At 45.0% G+C, this 22,364-nt stretch overlaps 2 protein-coding genes across 4 annotated transcripts in view; one reads left to right on the top strand and one right to left on the bottom strand.

Moving 5' to 3' along the window:
• Zzef1 (zinc finger ZZ-type and EF-hand domain containing 1) overlaps positions 1–7,579 on the bottom strand; it is a 166,295-nt gene extending 158,716 nt beyond the window's left edge. For both annotated transcript variants that reach the window (XR_007213754.1, XM_048366226.1), the window contains exon 1: positions 7,089–7,579. Coding sequence is in view for 1 of the 2 variants with exons in the window: in XM_048366226.1 (XP_048222183.1) it covers positions 7,089–7,436 (348 nt within the window). In the remaining variant the exon portion in view is untranslated. The remainder of the gene's footprint in view (positions 1–7,088) is intronic.
• A 195-nt stretch (positions 7,580–7,774) lies between these two features.
• On the top strand, positions 7,775–21,326 carry LOC125365926 (neuferricin). Of its 2 annotated transcripts, XM_048366228.1 has the most exons (4): positions 7,775–8,165; positions 13,112–13,252; positions 17,159–17,345; positions 19,691–21,326. In XM_048366228.1, the coding sequence occupies exons 1-4, from the start codon at positions 7,775–7,777 to the stop codon at positions 19,902–19,904; spliced, it is 933 nt and encodes a 310-aa protein (XP_048222185.1). In that variant the 3' UTR covers positions 19,905–21,326. The 2 variants fall into 2 exon arrangements, with proteins under 2 accessions (XP_048222185.1, XP_048222186.1); XM_048366229.1 differs by lacking the exon at positions 13,112–13,252.
• The last annotated feature ends 1,038 nt before the right edge of the window (positions 21,327–22,364 follow it).

Genomic DNA, 22,364 nt, shown 5'->3' with positions numbered 1-22,364 from the left:
CCACAACCCCTAAATCAGGTGCTATATTTGGAAATGTAAGAAAAGGGAAGTAAAGTATTTTGTCCAAAGGTATGTTGGTAGTAGTAAATGATAGCTTTAATTGGAACGTTGGTCTGATTCTGGACCCACACAACCAACCACTATGCCATGAGGCAATTTATACTCCAGAATCCCCCAAGGCGGGGGGTGGGGTGGGATATGCAGGGGGGAAAGTAAGAGAAAAGAACCCCTTGAACAGAGCCTTAATGGATGATCAGGAATTGGAAAGCATATGAATATGTGAACACAGATACAGAATCAGGGCTAGTGTGAGAACGATAACTGCCTGTTAAGGATAGGAAGCAAGTAGGCCAGGCGATAAAGAGATGGACAAAGGTCAGAATAAAGAGCCTAGCACATTCACTGAGCTCAGACATTACTGTAAGAACTCCAAAAAACTAATAGAGAATATTAAGGGTAGAGAGAATATTAAGAGTATACAGATTGGGGTTGGGATGTGGCTTAGTGGTTGAGTGCTGCCTAGCATGCATGAAGCACTGGGCTCAATTCCTCAGTGCCACATAAACAGAAAAAGCCAGAAGTGGCGCTGTGGCTCAAGTGGTAGAGTGCTAGCCTTGAGCAAAAGAAGCTCAGGGATGGTGCCAGGCCCTGAGTTCAAGCCCCAGGTCTGGGGAAAAAAAAGGTATGCAGATTATTCCAGATCTACATGCACCCCCACTGGAATAAGTCCTCCAGTGCTTCTGAGAGGGGTCAGCCATTTTCTGTTACATATATCAGTGATGGCAAACTCATGTTTTCTGATCAGTTCTGACAGCAGTAACATTCTTTCCTGTAAATAATGGAAATCTGAGTCCAGATTCCCACCTAGTGAGGCCATTCAGAACACATCTTCCTTTGCCACAAGAGAATCTGCAGGTCAGATAACAGTAATTTGTCCCCTTTGGTTGGAGGCATGGCTCAGACGGCCAGCCAATGAGTAAAAGCTTCTGCACAGCTAAAGACATAGCCACCAAACTAGAAAGACAGCCAACCATATGGGAAAGGATTTTCACCAGCACAACAACAAAGGCCTAATATCTGTCATCTACAGAGAACTCAAGAAACTAACCCCCTCCAAACCCAGTAAACCAATTATTAAATGGGCAAAGGAGCTAAAGAGAGACTTCACAGGAGAAGAAATAAAAATGGCAAAGGAACACATGAGGAAATGTTCAACATCCCTGGCAGTAAAGGAAATGCAAATAAAAACAACCCTGAGATACCACCTCACTCCAGTTAGAATGGCCTATACTCTGAACTCAGGCAACAACAAATGGTGGAGGGGATGCAGAGAAAGAGGAACCCTTCTCCACTGTTGGTGAGAGTGCAAACTAGTACAACCACTTTGGAGAACAGTATGGAGGTTCCTCAAAACACTCAGCATAGACATACCCTATGACCCAGCCATACCATTTCTAGGCATCTATCCTGAACAACAGGATTCAGGATACCACAAAGACACCTGCATATCCATGTTTATTGGTGCACAATAGCCAAAATATGGAAACAACCCAGATGCCCCACTACAGATGAATGGATCCAAAAAATGTGGTACCTGTACACAATGGAATACTACATAGTGGTTAGAAATGATAAAATAATGGCATTCGCAGGGAAATGGTCAGATCTTGAACAAATAATGCTGAATTAGACAAGCCTAGAGCACAGAGAACAAAGGCGCATGGTCTCCCTGATATGTGGTTGTTTGAGGGGTGGGGAGGAGATCAGTAGAGACCATGTCTGTAAAACAACAAACTTCTTTTCAAATGGTATTTCCGCATGTTTTGTTCAGCAACTTTACATTATGTCTCTAAAAGCAATTACGGAATAAGCATAAAAAGGTCTAGGATAGACCTACCAGAGGTTCACAAGAGCTCAACAACTATGTACATATGATTGTATAAGATGAAGCTAAGCAAAATGAACTCCAAGAGATGGAAACAGAAGGATTTTATCTTGTTGTTAGGTTTTACGTACTAGGTGAATTTCTTGTGGCATACCCCAGGTGGTTACTGTATATGATTTTGGTACACTGGATATTGTATATATGCTTATCTGAACTAGGGAAGGGAAAGAAAAATGAAGGAGGGTATAACAAATATGATAAGAAATGTACTCACTGCCTTATTATGTAACTGTACCCCCTCTGTACATCACCTTGTCAATAAAATTTAATAAATAATAAAAAAAAGAAAAGGATTTGCCCACAAGTACATTGGCTCCAGGCCCGATTCTCAAGCTCTAAGGAAGAGTAGTAGAATAGGCAGACTCATAAAGTAAACTTTACTGACACCACTACCAGACTGACTGCACAACCATGCAGGATTTTACTGAAGGAAAGAGAGGGAACATGTTGCATGCAATAGTTACTAAGGTTGTCAGCTTAGACTCTCCAATAGAGCTCACCAAATTTGTTTTCTCTCACATAAATATATTTGCATATGCTATGTCTTTCTACTGGAATATCTTTCTTCCTTTGCCAGGCAAACCTTCTAGTCTTCCATGTCATGGTATAGTAAAGCCTTTCTCAAATTCCATGCTCCTACTAAGTGCTGCTCTGTGGTCCTTGAAAGTGGAAAGGGCAAAGAGTCATCTGAATCATGCTTCTGGCAGGCTTGGAAGTGAGACACATGATGGTGCCAACGTGGGGAATTTTGAAAAGCCAAGAAAAGCAAGGTTCCCACAGAGAACAAAGGCAGTATTCCACCAAAAGTAGTGATGCACACCAGTAATCCCAGCACTCGGTGGTACTATAGTAAGAAGTACTTGCAACTGAACCATGGAACAAAGTCCCGAGCTAGCATGGAGCTTGTGCAGTCAGACAAGGTCGGAAAGCCACATAAGCTGGCTTTAGGGCTCTACCCCATTCAGAAGAATATTCATTTACTGTGCAAAGAGTAAGCAATACTTCTGATCTGCTGCAAATTTGTGGTGCACTTTTATTTTTCATATCCTTTATCATAAAATGGCATAGAATTGCATCTGCATAGTTGCACAATTCTTGGGCTGAAAGTTATTCTAATTAGTCTATTAATACTTTTGACATGACAATAGGAAAGGAGGTTTTATGCTTTTCTTCAAATTTCCTCTAAATCCAGGAAGGACTAAAAACTGTTTTCAGTTTTCACTGAACTGTTATTTAACTTTCTTCCAAAGGCAAAAAAATAAAAGGTTATAGATTGAACATGAAACAGGAGGTTGAAGTGTGAAGACTGTACCTTCAGGTAGAATGTACTGGCTATGAGCCAAGACTGCCAAAACTATGGAGATAAATCCAAAATGGTTCTTCCCTCAGAAATCACAACCCAATGGATTTCAAAATATGGCAAGTTAATAAAACCTATCCTCGTTGCTATCATCCTGTTCTCAGCACTTTGTTCTTCTCTAAAGGCTACATAATTTCCTAGATGTATACCTTAGTACTGTAAGAACATAATATCTAATCTCTAATCCAATGCCAAATAAGAATTTAGTTTTAACTCTCTACCTAGGAGTCTATTGAATATTGCACCCCATGAATAAACCCTTCTTCTGGGCCACACCTACCATAAGAAAAGGTGTATTGTACTATAAAATGATAACCTTTCAGACTTTGTTCTATAGTACAACTCCAAGAACAGTTTTATGACTCCATCTCAAGACACTAAGATCACAAGAATGTGAAAGGAAGATAGGTAGATGGACATGGATAGCACTGCAAATTAGAAGGCCAATGAACAAGAATGTTATATTGGAAAATTCTTCACACTGCAATAATAAATCATGTATATCATGAGAATCTGTTCTACAAAGCTCTAATAAAAATGTTGGCTTAGAGACCCCCAAGTTTTTAAACTTGCCTGAAAACACTGCTATCGTCTACATCTTACCAACTTTCATCCTTCTAATCTGGGATAACTTTTAAGATGTTTCTTACTTCACTCCCTAGACAAAGTTAAATATACTTGCTATTTATTCCTTATGCTTCATTTTATTATTAATTAATTAATCTATTTTTTTTGGCCAGTCCTGGAGCTTGGACTCAGGGCCTGAGCACTGTCCCTGGCTTCTTTTTGCTCAAGGCTAGCACTCTGCCACTTGAGCCATAGTACCATTTCTGGCCATTTTCTATATAAACCCAGGGCTTTCTATGAACCCAGGGCTTCATGAGGCAAGCACTCTTGCCACTAGGCCATATTCCCAGCCCTATGCTTCATCTTATTGCTCTAGCTAGGGACTCCAGAACTGTATTGAAGAGAAGTGGAGACAGTGGACATCCTTGGCCTTGTTTTGATTTTAGAGGAAATGGTTTTAGTTTTTCATCATTCAGTATGATGTTGGCTGTTGGTCTGTCAAATATAGCCTTTATTTTTTTGAGGGATGTTTTATCCTAGCTTCTCCAGAGCTTCTTTTGTTGTTTAGCATGAATGGATGTTGGGTTTTGTCAAAGGCATCTATTGAAATGGTCATGTGGTTCTTATCCTTGGCTCTGTTGGAGTGATATAATATGTTAATTTATGTATGTTAAACCAGGCTTGCCTTTTGTTTCATCTTAAATAACTGTCACTAAACCTTTAATTATTAGATTAATATCTCACTTTTCCCACACTATATATTTTTACTCATTTTTTACTTTTTAGTGGTATTGGGGAGTTTGAGCTTAGAGCCTCACAAATGACAGGCTGGTTGGATACTTTTCAGTCACACCTTCAGCCCTGCTTTTCACTGGTTATTTTTAGGGTTTCCTTCTCCCAGCTTGAGCCATGATCCACCTACTATAGGCTTCTGTGATGGAATCCCAGGCCAAATACTCTAACTTCCCTCCATGGAAATGGAGTCTTGTAGACATTTGTTGGAACAGACTGGCTGGCCTAGTACCACAATTCTACCAATCTTAGCCTTCCACATAACTTGGGATGACAATGTATATACCACTGCTCCCAGATATGGCTTAAGAGGTCTCCCTTGTTTTTCTGCCCAGGCTGGTCTGGAATCACAATCCTCCTGTTCTCAGCCTCCCAAGTAGCTATGATTACAGATATGAGCCACTTGTGACTAGTCACACTACAGACTTTCTGAGAGCAATTAGCCACCAAGTCCAATGTCATCTAAATGACTGACATTCAACATAGGCCCTGAACCAATGAATAATGCCACAACCCTTGAGTGATCGTTTTGGGCTATGCCTTATGTTACAGAACCTTTATAAATCCCATATATAGTTCTGTCCATGTCAGAAATAACTTTCTCTTCATCTGCCTTTGTATAAAAGTGACTTTTTTTTAAAGTAAACCTGCACCATTCTTTCTACCATGGCTTTATATTTTCAAAATCATGTAGGTACTAAAGAGAAAGTACTCACGTTTCTTAATGAAGATCTTTCACTATATGATCAATATTTTGGGTTATAAGAGTTGGGATTCCTTAAGGGCATTTTTGAGAGGAAAACAAAACATACCAACTATATTATCTGAATATTCTCACGATGTACAGAAATACATTCTTTTTCTGTTTTTGCAGGTCCTGGAGCTTGAACTCAGGGCCTGGAAACTGTCCCTGAGCTTTTTTTTTTTTTTGCCAGTCCTGGGGCTTGGCTTTGGGGCCTGAGCACTGTCCCTGGCTTCTTTTTGCTCAAGGCTAGCACTCTAGCTCTTAAGCCACAGCACCACTTCTGGCTTTTTTCTATATATGTGGTGCTGGGGAATTGAACCCAGAGCTTCATATATACAAGGCAAGCACTCTACCACTAGGCCATACTCCTAGCCCCCTGTCCCTGAGCTTTTTTTGCTCAAGGCTACTGCTCTTACTACTTGAGCCATGGTTCCACTTCTGGCTTTTGGGGGTGATTAATTGGAGATAAAAGTCTCCCAGACTTTTCTGCACAAGCTGGTTTTGAATCTTTATCCTCAGATCTCAGCCTCCTGAGTGAGGATTAATGGCATGAAAACATTTCAAAAGCATCCAGTTTTAAGTAAACAAAACTTTTTGATGACAATTACTTGTTGATTTATTGCTTTATGTAACTCACCTTTCACTGACTGACCATTCCACATGACTTACTGATTTTCACAAATTAAACATCCTTCTTGCCATAAGACTGTTGAGTTGAAATAGAATCTCAGGGAGAGGTAGTGGAATATTTTTTTTTAAAAAATCAACATACCTGAGTGATAGTCCGTTTTCCCAATGAAATGATGCATTGGGTGATTCTGAATCAATGTTTCCTATCTCTTAAAACAGTGTTTAGCAGAAAAGCTATGATTATGAGCCAACCAATTTTAGGTCTCTGAGGATTTGTATGTGCGCACATGCGTGTGTGCGCGCATGTTCATGCACTGGTGCTCGAACTCAGGTCTTCGTGTATACATGTCAAGCTGGTGCTCAACTACCTGAACGACACCTCTTCCGAGTTTTGGCTAATTGGAGATAAGTGTCATATGTATCTGCCCAGGCTGGCTTCTAACTTCGAACGGCCTAAGTAGTTAGGATTACAGGCGTGAGCCACCAGCGTCCAGCTTCATAAGGGTTCAAATGAGGTTAAAGCCGGTTCTTTAATGGTCTAAATTCAAGCGTGTGGTTTGGAAAAGCGAGTGCTTTTTAGAGATCAGAATGGATTGTGGAGTCTAAGTCTCTCCAGTAGATGTTTCTCCCCACCATAGATTCGGAAAGTGCTCTGTATAAAACCCGCATGGACTAGTAAAACAGCGGTCTTCACTGTCACTCCCTTGATCCGCGCACAACCTTTCTCAGAAACGGTCCTAGAGCAACTGAGCGTCTGTCACCAGCATACATTTCGGGAGTAAGACATACCAAGATATCTTGGCTTTTCCGGCTCTTCAGAGCAATGACAGCCTAGACTCTCCATATCTCTAACAAAGGTTAAAAAGTGAAGCCTGGAGATAAAAAATTAGACGCCCCAAATGGGTCCCGGCAACCCCCATGGTTCCACTCCAAGAACCTGTGGACCCTATGGGTTCCTACGTGGCCTCTCCAAAGCAGCCGCCCACCTCTCCACACCCTTTGGGGACAACGCCCTGCCCAGGTTCCCTCAGTCACTGGCGGGCTCTGACCTCCTCGAACTGCTCTCCAGAGCAGCCTGCGCCGCGAGCCTCCAGCAGCTCCCGGAATTGTTCCAGGGTGACGGACTCCTCGCCGCGGCCCAGCCGCTCCTCCAGCCAGCGCAACAGCGCGCCGTGGTGCCGCGACACCAGTGACTCGCAGGGCGGCGTGGGCCGCAGCGCCGCGGCCGCTTCCCGCAGCCGGGCTGGCTCAAGCAGCGCAGCGGAGGGCGGCAGCGCCGGGGCGGCGGGGCCGGGGGTCGCGCCCGGGTCCGCAGCCCAGTCGGCGTGCGTTCCCCAGCCCTCGGCCCCGGCGGCCGCTGCTTCGTCGTCACTACTGTTACTCGGCGCGTTCCCCATGGGGCCTGGGTCTGGACGCTTCGCTCCGCCGCCGCCGCCGCCCGGCCTCGACCTGTCAACCTCAGACAGCTCCGGCGGGCGGGGACACGGAGGGGCGGCGGCGGCGACTTCCGGCTTCCTGGACGTCAAGCGACGCTACCGTCGCGAAGGGCCGTCAGTCGGCCTCCTCCACGTCACGACACCACAAGGCGGACCGCGGAGCAAAAACCCTGGTTTCCAAGAGCGCTGCACGTCACCTCGCAGCCTCCTCGGCCGCCATCTTTGTTCGGGGCGGAAAATTGGAAGCAGAGCTCTTTCGCTGCTGCTCCGCTCTCTTCCTCAGGAGTGCTCGTGTGCTCATGAGCTTTGCTGGAAAAAAGCACGGGGAGTATAACTGGAGGCAAGGAGTGACCTTTTCCCCACAGACTGCGAACGCCCGCAGGGTGGTGACGTCACTTCCGGTGTCCTTCCGGAAGCAGGGTGTGCCTGCGGCCGTCTGCATGCGGAGGTTCTGCGGGCCTGTCCTAGTATGGACACTGGTGACGGCGGCAGTGGCGGCAATGGCGGCGTGGCTCAGGGGCTGGTGGGTCACCCATGCTGACCTTCGTCTTTTTACATCCGAGGAGCTGGCCCGCTACCGTGGCGGCCCTGGGGATCCGGGCCTGTACTTGGCGTTCCTCGGCCGCGTCTACGACGTGTCCTCGGGCCGGCAGCACTACGAGCCCGGGGCCCACTACAGCGGCTTCGCAGGTACCAGCCCGGCCGCCCGCGCCGGGTCTCCTTCAGCCCGGCCCGGCAGCCGCCCGCTCTGGGGCCGCCTCCAGTCCGGCCTGGGGGGCGTCGTTCGTTAGTCCATTCATTAGTTTATTAGCTGCTTGCCGACTCCTCCCCCGCCCCCCCCCCCCCCCCCCCCAGTTATCAGAACAATGAAAGTAGTGGCCGGGACTCAACTGTACCATCCTTCTGGTCAGTCATTGGTTCCTGTACCCTCTTTCAACGGCTGTGCGTGACTTATGTCCCCAAGACACGTGTGTCTCGTTGGTTACTCTCCCCGCATATGTGCCCTGTGCCAGACTAAAGCAGAGCCTGTGAGGTACGTCCCTTCGCATTACTGCAGTAACTTCAATTACCTCAATTCTCTGATCCAAAATAATCCCGCCCCAGTATTCCCCGTAAAGAATACATTTGATTTGACTCATTGTTGCTTCTAGTACAGATATACTTGTCCAACTTTCAAAAAGGTAATTAGCCGGGCACAGATGTCTCATGTCTATAATCCTAGCTACTCAAGAGACAGATCTGAGGATTGCAGTTTTAAGCCCGTTTAGGCAAGAAATTCCAGGAAACTCTTATCTCTAGCCATCAGAAAACCCGGAAGTGGGACTGTAGCTCAAGTGGTTAAACTATCCTTGAGCACAAAAGCTCAAGGATGGGGCTGGGAATATGGCCTAGGGGCAAGAGTGCTTGCCTCATATACATGAGGCCCTGGGTTCGATTTCTCAGCACCACATATACAGAAAATGGCCAGAAGTGGCGCTGTGGCTCAAGTGGCAGAGTGTTAGCCTTGAGCAAAAAAGAAGCCATGGACAGTGCTCAGGCCCTGAGTTCAAGGCCTAGGACTGGCCAAAAAAAAGAAAAGCTCAAGGATAGCACCTAGGCCCTAAATTCAAGCCCCAGGACTGGTACCAAAACAGATAATGAAGTTAGAGCACAGGAAAGCAAATAACAGTTATCCTTACAGCCCTTTAGAATTTAGAGTAAGATGGGCACAATGGTGCAGTTCCTGTTTCCCCCAACTACTCTGGAGGCTGAGAGAGAGGGATACCTTGAGTCAGGAGTTCCAGACCAACCTAGGCAACCAGGGAAGGCCCAGTCTCAAAAAATAAGCATACAAATAAAACCAACTTAGAATGAAACTATGCATATGTTAAGCGTCTAAGAACATGTATCAAGCCGGTATCAAGCTCATACCTGTAATCTTACCTATTCAGGCTGAGATTTAAGGATAGAGGCTCAAAGCCAGCACAGGCAGAAAAGTCCATGAGGGGGCTGGAAATGTGGTTTAGTGGTAGTGCGCTTGTCTAGCATGCATGAAGCCCTGGGTTTGATTCCTCAGTAGCACATAAAAAAGAAAAATCCAGAAATGGTGCTGTGGCTTAAGCATGCTAGCCTTGAGCACAGAGAGGCTTGGGGACAGTGCCCAGGCCCAGAGTTCAAGGCCCAGGGTAATAAATAAATATAGCAAATTAGGTTTGTTTCACTGTCCCTTTTTTACACTTGAGGTTGAAGAATATGATTTGCCTGAGGGCCTCACAACTAAGCATTGACAGTATATGAACCTGGACTACCAGCCTATCTTCCAGATATAAAAAGAAAAAGACAAGGCTAATGACTAGGCTGATAATTAAACAACATCTACTTGTCCTTATCTTAGGGGGACTGGGAAGCTGCACTTACATACAAACCATTTCTTTCATTCCCAGCTCTTCAGTAGCAGAAGGCATTTGCCAGAGCTATACAGTGAGTAGAAGTGGAGACGAGACTGAAATCATGGATTTTTGTTGTTTCTGCAGTTAAGTGTACTTTTTGACACATTGTCCTGCCATATACTGATGCAGCTCTCATGGATTTGCAAGTGTGGACATAAAGCCTTCCATTTCTGCAATGCCTTTTTTTTTTTTACAGTGTACTCTAGTGTCTATTGAGCCCTTTATACCAATTATTCAACCTTCATTTATTGACCATTCCACTAAGTAAGTAGATGTTGTTATCTTACCTTTTAAGACGTATAATTGTTATCTAGGCACTGGTATCTCTAAAAATCAAGAGTAAAATAATCCACAAGACCACAGAACTGCCAGCCATGAGCAAAACCAAGCAAGAGTATAAGGCTCAGAGTTTAAGCCTTAGTACCAGCACAAGAGAAAAAATTCACAATACTGTGGCTTTTCATATTAGAAATGTGTAAACATCACCACTATCTCATCTCAGAAGATTTTTATCACCCCTAAAAAACCCTTTACATATTAGCTATTATTCCTATTTCTTCCTCCCCTCAGCCCTCGGCAACTCCTCCACTTTGTATACCTACAAATTTGCTTCTTCTGAGTATTTCATATAAATAAATCATGCATGTTTTCTTTATTCTGGCTTCTTTTACTTAGCATTGTGTTTTCAAGGTTATGTATCCCTGTATATTCATACTTCTTTTTATAGTTAATACTGCTATGTATGAATATAACACTTTATCAGTTTGAGATTATTACCATTTTCCTCTATAACAGTGCTAGAAACATTTGTATATCAATTTTTATGTAAAACGTGTTTTCATTTTTCTTGGGTATTCCTAGAGGTGAACTTATTAGGTCTTATGGTAACCATGTTTAATTTTTGTGGAACATTGCCAGATTGTCTAAAGTACTGGCACTGTTATATATCTCCACCAGAAATGGATTGCAATTTCAGTTATCCACATTTTTTAATTTTTTTTTTTTTCCAGTCCTAGGCCTTGGACTCAGAGCCTGAGCACTGTCCCTGGCTTCTTTTTGCTCAAGGTTAGCACTCTGCCACTTGAGCCACAGCGCTACTTCTGGCCATTGTGGGACTGGGGAATCAAACCCAGGGCTTCATGTATACGAGTCAAGCACTCTTGCCACTAGGCCATGTTCCCAGCCCATTTTTTATCAACACTTGTTAATAGAATGGTGCAATAGGGTGTTATAGATGGAACCCAGGGTCTTGAACATGTTGGGCAAACTTTCTGCTACAGAGCTGCATATCCAACCTATTAATTCTTTTTTTAGTTTTTTTTATTAGTGCCTATTAATTGGACAAAGGTGTTTCACTGTGATATTGATCAAATTCGCTCCTTTTATTCACTTAATTATTTTTATTTGTTTTTATTTACTTATTTTGTCGGTTGTGAGGCTTGAAATCTGGGCCTGGGCACTGTCCCTGAGCTTTTTTGTTCAAGGCTAGCATTCTATCACTATGAGCCACTATGCCACATCTGGTTTTCTGGGGTTAATTGAAGTAAAAGTCTCAGAGACTTTCATGCCAAGGCTGGCTTTGAACTGCAGTCCTCAGATCTCAGCCTCCTGAGTAGCTAGAATTACAAGCATGAGCTACCAGTACCCAGCCCTGGTAGTTTTAAAGTAGTACCTTATTGTGGTCTTACTTACTTTTTTCCCTAATGCTTCATTTTTTCATGGATCTGTTAACTATATCTTCTTTGGAGAAGCATTTAGCTTCAGCACACAACCAGGAAGGCTTAACACCTCACCTATATTAGTGTTTTAGTTCTGATCACATCTTTGGAGAGATAATGATCAGATCTATTTGGTCTTTATCCACCCAAATTTATACACATCATTTGTCTGAGTGTGTGTGTGTGTGTGTGTGTGTGTGTGTGTGTGCAGGTACATGTGCACGTGCATGCTCATACCTCATACTGAGGCTTGAATTGTTGGCCTCTCACTATTACTCAGTTTTTTTTGCTGACAACTGACACCTTACTACTTGAGACATTCCTTCACTTCCAACTTTTTGTGTGTGCAGTTACTTTAGATAGTTGGGAACACAAGTCTGATGCTCAAGCGAATTCTACACTAAACTTTGGTGACATTTGGCATAGATAGGATTTGTTTGTTTTTGTGATGGTAATGGGGCTTGAACTCAAGGCCTGAGCACTGTCCCTTAGATTTTTTTACTCAAGGCTAATGTTCTGCCATTTGAGTCACAGTTCCCCTCCCAACTTTTTGCTGCTTAATTGGGGATAAGAGTCTCACAGACTCTTGTTGAGGCCGGCTTTGAACCATGATCCTTGGATTTCAGCCTTCTGAATAGCTAATATTACAAGTATGAGCCACTGACACCCGACTAGAGGTGGGCTTTTTAGCCACCGGCGGATCAGATTGTCAAATGAGAGAAATGTGGAGTGTATTTGATGCTCAGAGTTAGTAATCAGTGAGGATTTAGAGAGGTAGGAAGAAAAATAAGGATGTAGAATCAAGGAAGTAAAAAAAAAAAGTGTTCAGGTCTGTTAAAAGTTGTTTAGGGGCTGGGGATATGGCCTAGTGGTAGAGTGCTTGCCTCGTATACATGAAGCCCTGAGTTCGATTTCTCAGTACCACATATATAGAAAAGGCCAGAAGGGGCGCTGTGGCTCAAGTGGTAGAGTGCTAGCTAGCCTTGAGCAAAAAGAAGCAAGGGACAGTGCTCAGGACCTGAGTCCCGAGCCCCAGCATTGGCAAAAAAAAAAAAAAAAAAAAAGTTGTTGAAAGTGAATGAAAAAAATAGGACAATTGCCTGAGAGTTGTCTCCCAGGATCATTAGTCATAGAAGGGGATTTCATTTTCTTGAGAGTAGAGGTTAGAATATATTTTTTAAGGCTGGATGCCGGTGGCTCATGCCTGTAATCCTAGCTACTCAGGAAGCTGAGATCTGACTGGTTCAAAGCCAGCCTAGGCAAGAAAGTCTGTGAGATTTTTATTTCCAATCAACTAACCAGAACTGAAGCTGTGGCTTAAAGTGATAGAATATGAGCCTTGAGCTGAAGAGCTCAGGAACAGTGCCCAGGCAGAGTTCAAGCCCCATAACCAAAAAAAATATATATTTTCAGAAAAAAAACAGACATTTTGAGTTGGTATGATATCAGTGGCTTACAGCTGAATCTGTTGGAAACTTCTCTCTCATAGGCCGAGATGCAACTAGAGCATTTGTGACCGGAGACTACTCTGAAGAAGGCCTTGTGGATGATATAACTGATCTGTCTTTCTCTGAGATGCTGACACTTCAAAATTGGCTTTCATTCTATGAGAAAAATTATGTATTTGTCGGTACGTTGTTCATAGGCTACTTCCATAGTTTTCATATGGTTGTGTTTTTCAAGAGACCAAAATTCTGTTGGAATTGGGCTTAAGGTTAAAATTCGGGTTTTTCACCTTAAATTCTGGCTGATACAGCAGTAGCCCTAGAAGGAAATGAATAGGCCAATCTTGAGAGAGGATTGCCAAGCTATTTACTCTGGCCTCAGGTGCCCAAAGCCTTTTGGTCATCTGTACCATGCATGAACAGCCAGCTCCAGAAGCTCAACTTTTCTGTCTTGCTGTGTTCCTGGATTTAGGCTGCTTTATACATCCAGGGAGGCTTAACACCTAGATTGGTGTATGATTCTTTAAATTTTCTCTCTAAGGAAGCAAAAATTGTGAGTGAGCTGTCTCCGAGGTAAACATTATGCTAATCAAACATTAACACCAGCTGTTTGGGGTATCGCACTTGCTACATATTGGTGATAATGAGGGAACTCAACTCAAATAGAAATATATCTAACAGTGTACTAAGGCACTGCTAGAGACAGCAAGCACTAGATTCCTTCGCAGGCACAGGAAACTGAGGTGGCTGAGGCACTTTCTTCCATCTGTCTGTAGCTCCACTTCTCACTGGAGCCCCACATGGACATAGCTAACTTCTAGGGAATGCCATTATCACCTCACAATTGTAACAGGTCTAAGAGGGAAGTTGTGTTCCCTATTCCTAAGCCTCTCCGTGTCTGCTTGTGTTTCCTGTTCTGAGAACCATAGCATTTCTTTTTATATATATATATATATATATATATATATATATATATATTTTTTTTTTTTACCAGTCCTGGGACAGTGCTCATGCCTTGAGTCCACGCCCCAGGACTGGGAACAAAAACAACAACAACAAAAGAAAACCCAATATAGCTGGTGCAGTGGCTCATGCCTATAATCCCAGCTACTTAGGAGGTAGAGATTGGGGAAATTATGGTTCCAAACTAGCCCCAGCAAAATGTTTAAGAGACCCCTAATACAAACTGGATGCGATGGTGTGTACCTGTCATTCTAGTTATGCAGGAAACAAAAATAGGAGGGTCATGGTCCATGCTGACGTTGGGCAAAAATGTGAGACCTTGTTTAAAAAAATAACAAAAGCAAAAGGCCTGGGGCTATGGCTCAAGTGGTAGAGCACTATTGGCAAGCACAAGTTCAAAACCTAGTGGGGGGAAGGGGAAATCCCACAAAAGAGCAAGTATGAGTCAGGTGCCAGTGGCTCACACTTATAATCCTAGCTACTTAAGAGGCTGAGATCTGAGGGTCAAGGTTTGAAGAAGTTATCTGGGGCAGACAGACAATCTCCAATTACCCAACCAGAAGCCAGAGTGGAGGTACAGCTCAAGTGGTAGAGTGCCAGCTATGAGTCAAAATGCCAACATGAACTTGAAGCCCTGACTTCAATCCCCAGTACCAGCACAAAGAAAAGAAACTTGGAGCCCTGTGAGTAGGAAAAGATGCCAGCACAGCACCATTATGCTGAAGGGGTCCAAACTGGAGGTGTTACTGGTGTACTTAGTGAGATGCATGAAATAGCTTAGTGGAAACAATGAAGAATGTGTAGAGGGGACATGTTTGGAAATGCCTCAGGATTTTAAATAAGTTCTGGTTCTGGGGATGGGTAAATTCAGTATAGTTCCTGCTGTTCTGAGGGATGAGGACCATGTGAGGCTCTTTCCAAACACCAGAAACCTTTAGGATGCATCAACAGGTAAAGCTGTATTGTCAAGGTGCACACTGAAGTGAAGACTGGTATACAGACTTGCTCAACAACCACTGTTCTCATGACCCAAGGTCTAGAACTCTGTCTCTGCCTCTTTCTGTTTTGTTTTTTTTTGTTGTTGTTGTTTTTGTTTTTTGCCAGTCCTGGGCCTTGGACTCAGGGCCTGAGTACTGTCCCTGGCTTCTTTTTGCTCAAGGCTAGCACTCTGCCACTTGAGTCACAGCGCCACTTCTGGCCATTTTCTGTATATGTGGTGCTGGGGAATCGAACCCAGGGCTTCAAGTATACGAGGCAAGCGCTCTTGCCACTAGGCCATATCCCCAGCCCTGCCTCTTTCTGTTAACCCTTAGTCTCTTGACTGAAACTCACCAAAACAGACTTGTCCACATGTAATACAGAGCCAGAAGTCCTGTGCCAAGCCAGCCCAACCCATTGAAGCCTATAGACCTGGGACTAAGACATATCCTTTCATTTATTTATATAAGTGTTTTAAACAATTGCTCTGTGCAAAGCTGTTTTGCATGTTGGGGTTCTCGAGGAGGCCCTAAACAAGTAAACTGAGCAGATGCCTCCAGATAATGCCATACATAAAACTGATTTGCTGCATCTTTGGGCATCTGAGGCACCATTACAGTGGGTGGTTGGTTAAAACAGGTGCCTGGCAGTGAGATGAGGATGGTCATACCAGGGAAGAGGATTTCTTTTCTTTCTTTCTTTCTTTTTTTTTTTTTTTTTTGCCAGTCCTGGGGCTTGGACTAAAGGCTTGAGCACTGTCTCTGGCTTCTTTTTGCTCAAGGCAAGCACTCTACCTCTTGAACCACAGTGCCACTTCTGGCTTTTTCTGTTTATGTGGTGCTGAGGAATTGAACCCAGGGCTTTGTGCATGCTAGGCAAACACTCTACCACTAAGCCATATTCCCAGACCCTGGGAAGAGGATTTCTAACTGATTCCTGAGAAGAGAATTAAGGTTGAGGGAAGAGTAGTGACGAAGCTGGAGTGTAGCAAAGCCTGGTCAAGGAATGAAGAGGAAATAAGCATGCAGAAGTCATAAGAAATGAGCAAAGGAGTGGCTTGAGGAAGCAAATAGAAACCCAATGGTTGTAGGGCCCTAGATAAGAAGTTGATAGTGTATACATGTGCTCCAGGAAGGTTTCAAACAGGGACAGCAGTGCAGTCTTTTTCATGCTTTAAAAAGAGTACCTAGTAGCTGGGCTGGGAATGTGGCTTAGTGGTAGAGTGCTTTGCCTAGCATGCATGAAGCCCTGGGTTTGATTCCTCAGCACCACAAAAACTGAAAAAAAGCCAGAAGCAGCACTGTGGCTCACGCTCTACAGCTCTAGCAAAAGCAGCTCATGGACAGTGCACTGGGCACTGGGTTCAAGCCCAGGACTGGCGGAGGGGGAAAAAAAAGAATACCCAGGAGCTGGATGCCAGTGGCTCACATTTGTAATACTAGCTTCTCAGGAGGCTGAGATCTGAGGATCGCTTCAGTTCAGAGCCAATGTGGCTACAAAGTTAGTTCCAGTTAACCAGCAAAAAGCCAGAAGTAGAGGAATTGCTCAAGTGGTAGAGTACCATCCTTAAGTGAAAAAGTTCAAGCCCCAGTGCCAGCATACACACACAAAAAAGTACCAGTCAAGGAGCTGTAATCCCAGTTACTCAGAGGCAAAAAAGTCAAGTTTGAGGCCAGGGCTGGGAATATGGCCTAGTGGCAAGAGTGCTTGCCTCATATACATGAAGCCCTGGGTTCGATTCCCCAGCACTACATATATAGAAAACGGCCAGATATGGTGCTGTGGCTCAATTGGTAAAGTGCTAGCCTTGAGCAAAAAGAAGCCAGGGACAGTGCTCAGGCCCTGAGTCTAAGCCCCGGAACTGGCAAAAAAAAAAAAAAAAAAAAAAAAAAGGAAGTTTGAGGCCAGCCTGGGCTCTCTAAGTGATACGCTATCTCAGAAAGGTGATTTGATGGTAGAGCACTGGCCTAGCATGAGCAAGGCCCTGGACTCTATCCCTAGCACTAAAAAAATAAGAAGTTCCTCACAAGTGAGTTATTAGTGAATGTGTACCTGGCAGGCAGCACTGAAGTCCAAACCTCAAGAACTTGAGCCTCATTCCTGTTGACCCAGATCTGTTTGCTCTGACCTTGATCTCCTGTTCTCCACAGGAAGGGTGATAGGAAGGTTCTACGGAGAGGATGGGCTACCTACCCCGGAGTTGGCCCAGGTCAAAGACATGATGACCAAAGGCTTGGAGGCAAATCAACAGGAACAGAAAGAAAAGCAGAAGTTCCCTCCATGCAATGCTGAGTGGAGTGCCACCAAGGGCAGCCGGGTCTGGTGTTCCCCAAAGAGGTAAGCCAGTTTCCTTCTGCTTCCTCCTCTGCCCTCCCAAATCAGACTTCTAGGCCATCCTGTCTGCATTACTCAGGGAATAATGCAGTTATAATAGTGAGTTGATTACTAACTCAGGGGAACTTTTTCAAAATACATGTGCTCCAGCTGGCACAGCGGCTCACCCTATAATCCTAGCTACTCAGGAGGCTGAGATTTGAATATTGTTGTTCAAAGCCAGCCCGGGGGCTGTCTAGCATGCATGAAACCCTGGGTTCAGTTTCTCAGTAGCACATAAACAGAAAAAGTCGGAAATGGCACTGTGGCTCAAGTGATAGAGTGCTAGCCTTGAGCAGAAGAAGCTCAAGGACAGTGCCCAGGCCCTGAGTTCAAGCCCCAGGACTGACAATAAAGAAAAAAAAAAAAAAGCCGGGCAGGAAAGTCCATGAGAAAACAAACAAAATAAATAAATAAATAAAATAAAATACATGTACTCCATGATAGTGATTCATCTTTGGTTGCACATTAGATTTTCTGGGAATGAAAAACAAACAACAACAACAAAAAAGGTCTGGGAGAGAGTGAGGGAACAGAAAACACCATATGAAAGGAAATGTGCTCATTACCTGACTGTCATTGTAATCCCTCTGCACATCACCTCTAGAATAACAATAAATTTTAAAAAAGAATGATGGCAAAACCTCTGTCAGTAACTGAATAAGAACAGTAGGGTTGAGTCCTGGGCATCTCTAGTACCCCCAGAGCCCCTGCTGAAGGAGGAATGCTGGTTTGGGAAGGAGAAATGTGCATAGTATTTCTTGCTTGAAGAAGTGTTGGGCTCTCTGTACTTCCCCTCTGCTTGGGGGGGGCTTGTCCACCCCTTCCTGGGTGGTCCTTTATCACTCTTACGTGGGAGCGATGGCCACAGGTAGCCCTCGGTAGCGTGTGGTCGCAGGGTGCCCCAAACCCGCCAAGGAAGACACGGATGTGTGGGTCCCTGGAGAAGCCTCATGGGCGTTCTGATTTCTTCAAATGAGGGGCCCCAAGAGATATACCCCAAAGGCGGGCCAGGAGAGGGGCCCCCCCCCGATTGGACTACAAGAGCTGTCCCTCAGGTGATGTCAGGGGACTTCCTTTGTGGGTGGAGGCCCAGCCCCCCAAGGATTGGGTTTCTGAGGTTCTGGCCATCAGACACATGCTCGCCCCTGCTTCCTGTGGAAGGCGGAAGAAGAGGGGATGGGCTAAAACCAGCTGTGGCCTCTTAAAGACACAGCTGTCCCCAACAAAGAACGCATCAATAATAGTATATCTTGCTTGCTTCGGGTTTGTTTAGTCTCCTGTGGCCTCCATTTCCTGTTTGTCAGCACAGAATTCATTCCCACTTACAGAAGAGTAGGGTGAGGAGGCCGGCCACACTCTGGTGCACTCAGGTGCTTTAAAGCACAGTGTTCCGGGCTGGGAATGTAGCTCAGTGGTAGAACACTTGCCTAGTGTGTGTGAAGATCTGGGCTCCATTCCTAACAGTGCAAATTAAAAGAGAGGAAAGAAAAAGCAAAGCACTGCACATTCTGATTGCAGGAAGTGCAGGTTAAAAATGGGAAGTCTGTTGGGAGAGCAAAATGAGGTGAACTAGATTGGAAATGATGCCACAAGGATCATTCCAGGTTGTTCTGGGAAACTGAAGAAGCCTATTTCCACCTCGTTTGAACCATCAGGCCAGCTTAATTCAAACTTCTGGGTTCTCTGAGTCTGTAAGAGATGGCTTGAACTACCCTAGATGAGTTAATGTCCCCCTGCCCAGGTGGGAGTGTGCCAGGCTGGGTTGGGACAGAGCAGAAGCCTCTATCCCTGTCTGGTGACATAAGAGCAGGACCTGGGGCAGGCTAACCTAGCTCCTAGCATGTAGCTGTGTGTCAAGGCCTCCCAGAGAAGGCTGACTGGCCAGGCTCTCCTAGTTGGCCACCACCACCCAAGTACCCTGGCCCTAAGGTCAAGATGCCATCCTGTGCTGGGATGTGATGGGGAAGAACGCTGTTTGAAGGCCACTAGGCAGGGGAGCCTTCTTTGAGCTGACAGCGCCTGTTCGAGGAAGTGATGCTGCCACCTCAAAGGGACAAGGAGAGCTGGGGCTCCTTTAAAGAGACATGGACTCTTTCCTCAGCCTGCAGAAGTTGGGATTAGCACTATATTGGGGAAGCTGGAGGAAGTCAGAGGAAGTCAGGAGAGCAGAGGCCTGGGGCTGAATGCATCAGAGTGCTGCCCAGAACAGTTCTGAGGTGGAAGTACAGCAACTTCTGTTCAATGAGTGTGTCTTTAAGACTTGTGAGTTCACACTTTTAAGAAGTCCTCTTTTCTTCTGTCCTTAGTGGTGGTATAAACAGAGACTGGATTGGTGTCCCCAGGAAACTCTATAAGCCAGGGACCAAGGAGCCCCGCTGTGTATGTGTGAGAGCAACTGGTCCCCCTAGTGACCAGCTGGACAACCCTGTACACACAAATCGTGGAGACTTGGATGACCCCAACTTGAGAGAATACACTGGCTGCCCACCTCTGGCCATCACATGCTCCTTTCCACTCTAAGCTTGTGCTCAGTATGTTGATGATACTCAGAGAAGGAAGTCCACCCTTGACACTCATGTATACCTCCCGTGGCTCCCAGCATCAAACAGGAGCATCTAGGAGGACTCTGACCACTCTGCAAATGTGCCTCTTGTGGAGCTTGCCATTCTGGTGCCTGAAGCAAGATTCTGACAGCCTGCCTAGTGCCTGCTGTTCCTTAAGCCTGTTTGGATGCTGTTTCCTAGATCTGCCAGCTGTCTTCCTCCATAGCTCTCAGATACTCATGGCACAAATGTAACCAACCCAGAACTAACAAGACAAACGAGAATAAAGTCTGAGCTCCATCTTCCTTCCCAAGGATTCCCATGTGGCTTGGATCAGTTACCAGCATGGGCCCTGCCTACAACCCCAGTCCTGTGGGCACCTGGAGCAGTGGCAGGGACTGTGACTCTCAGCAGAGACAGGCAGACATATCCCAGGAAACTATTTGGGGGCAGGTGGGAGAGCACTGGTTTGAACTCAAGGCCTTTTGCTTACTCAGGCAGGTACTCTACCTCTTGAACTATACCTGCAGCCTTTTTATTTTCGGATAGGGTTTGTTTTGCCTCACAAGCCTCAACCTGTGACCTTCCTGTGTTTCCTGTGTATCTGGGATTATATGTATGGGATTATATGCTTGTTTGTTGAAATGGGAGTCTCACTAGCTTTTACCTAGGCTATCTTTGAACAGTGGCCTTCCAAATCTCTGCCTCCTGAGTAGCTGGGATTGTAGGCATATACCTCCATGCTTGGCTCTTTTTTTGTTGCTGTCAAGTTATGAAGGCCATGCTTGCCTCAAATTCATGATCCTCCTATCCTAGTCTGCTGAGGTTACAGGTGTACCACCAAACCTGGCTGAAGCTGTGCATAGTGAAAGCTGTATAACTATTACTGGAAAAGCTCTTGATCTCTAACTTCCATGATCTTTTCTCTAAAAACCTCTACCTTTAAGCGAAGTTGAATTTATAACCCAGAGCCCACTGACTTGGGTAAGATGTGATAATAAACCGTGATAGGCTAATTCTAGACATATTTTGATTTCTATGGATGCAGCAAGATTTCTCTTTTAAATATTAAATATGTCTGAAAAAGTTAAATATGGTCTGTTTTCAAAGGAAGAAGTCTGCATTTGGGGCAAAAAATTTTATATCTCTACAAAGATAACTGGTTAAACTAACATCAAAGTTGGGGCAAGCCTACAGATGCCAATATAGACAGTCCTAACTTAAGGTGGCTAGGCTTGAAACCTATCTACTGCTGTGTATAGTCAACATTACCTGTCACCGCCTAGATTTGATAAAAGTCCATGCCCACTTACCTCCTGAAATTCTAAACTTAAGAAGAGAGGAGCACCAAGTGCTCTTTTTGTAAAGATAAGAAAATAAAGACTCATGCTGGCCCAGATTCCTGGCCTTCACCTCATCTCACTCACCTCTCCTATAACCTGCATAACCTCTTCCAGCTTCGGGTTCCCCCCTTAAGTGTACAGTGAAGAGCTTCTCTCACTTTGTACCTAGAACACTTAAATACACTTCATCCACATTTCCATACATCTCTGCTCTCCAGGGGACGAGTTGACAAAAAGGGGAAGAGCTGGAATGAGACATTAATCTGAGTTTCAGAGAGCTCAGAGCTTGGTGCTTGAAACTGCAGTTCAGTCCTTGCCACTGCTCTGGACCTCCTTTAGTTACTCAGTAATGTTAAGCAGCACTCACCATATGCCAGGAGGCAAAGGGGGAGGAAGTGAAGTTCCTGGCCTCCAGATCTTCAGTGTAGTGGGGCAAACCCCTGGTTAGAGCACCACAGGCCACTGTTGGTATAAGAGTACAGGATGTGAGGACTAAATCCAGAGAGGTGCAGACCTCCGAGTGCCGTAAGTGCACTCTGGCATTGCAGCCAAAAGCATTCTTTGATGGTAGTAGGTGGGAGCTCGCTTTTGAGCCCATTTTCCAAGACACATTGGCCATCTTTAGCACCCTGCCCAGGTAGAAGACATTTCTCCACTGATACTATCCTTACCTTGTGGTGAAGCACTTACCTACTTCAAGAGAGATTATCATTCTAGAGAGCCAAAGGGCTCTGCAGTACAAGCTTGTAATTATTGAAAGCTTCTCTGTTCTCTTTAGTAGGGGTGACCATGGGCAGTGCTATGGGGGAAAGCAGTGGCTTTTTGATGCACAGTTCAGTTCAGGGGCACTGGTGTTGTAGTCAGATTTGCTGGCAAAGGGAAATGGAGAAAAACTAGCTTATGTCGGGCAACTGTGCTGAGCCAGGTCCTGTTCAAGGTGCTTCCTTCTGAGGTCACCAATGCCAGCCTTCAGCATATTCCTTCCTTTATGATGCAGATGGGCTGTAACTAGCCCCAGCCCCCTTCCTAGAGCCACCATACCTATGTCCTGCTGGCCCTCCAGCAGACATGTCAGAGCCTAGCCTTTTACCCAC

Source organism: Perognathus longimembris, chromosome 17 (assembly GCF_023159225.1).
Source record: "Perognathus longimembris pacificus isolate PPM17 chromosome 17, ASM2315922v1, whole genome shotgun sequence".
NCBI lineage: Eukaryota > Metazoa > Chordata > Mammalia > Rodentia > Heteromyidae > Perognathus > Perognathus longimembris.
Note: the sequence above shows the minus strand (reverse complement) of the source record. Positions and strands in the feature narration are given on the sequence as shown.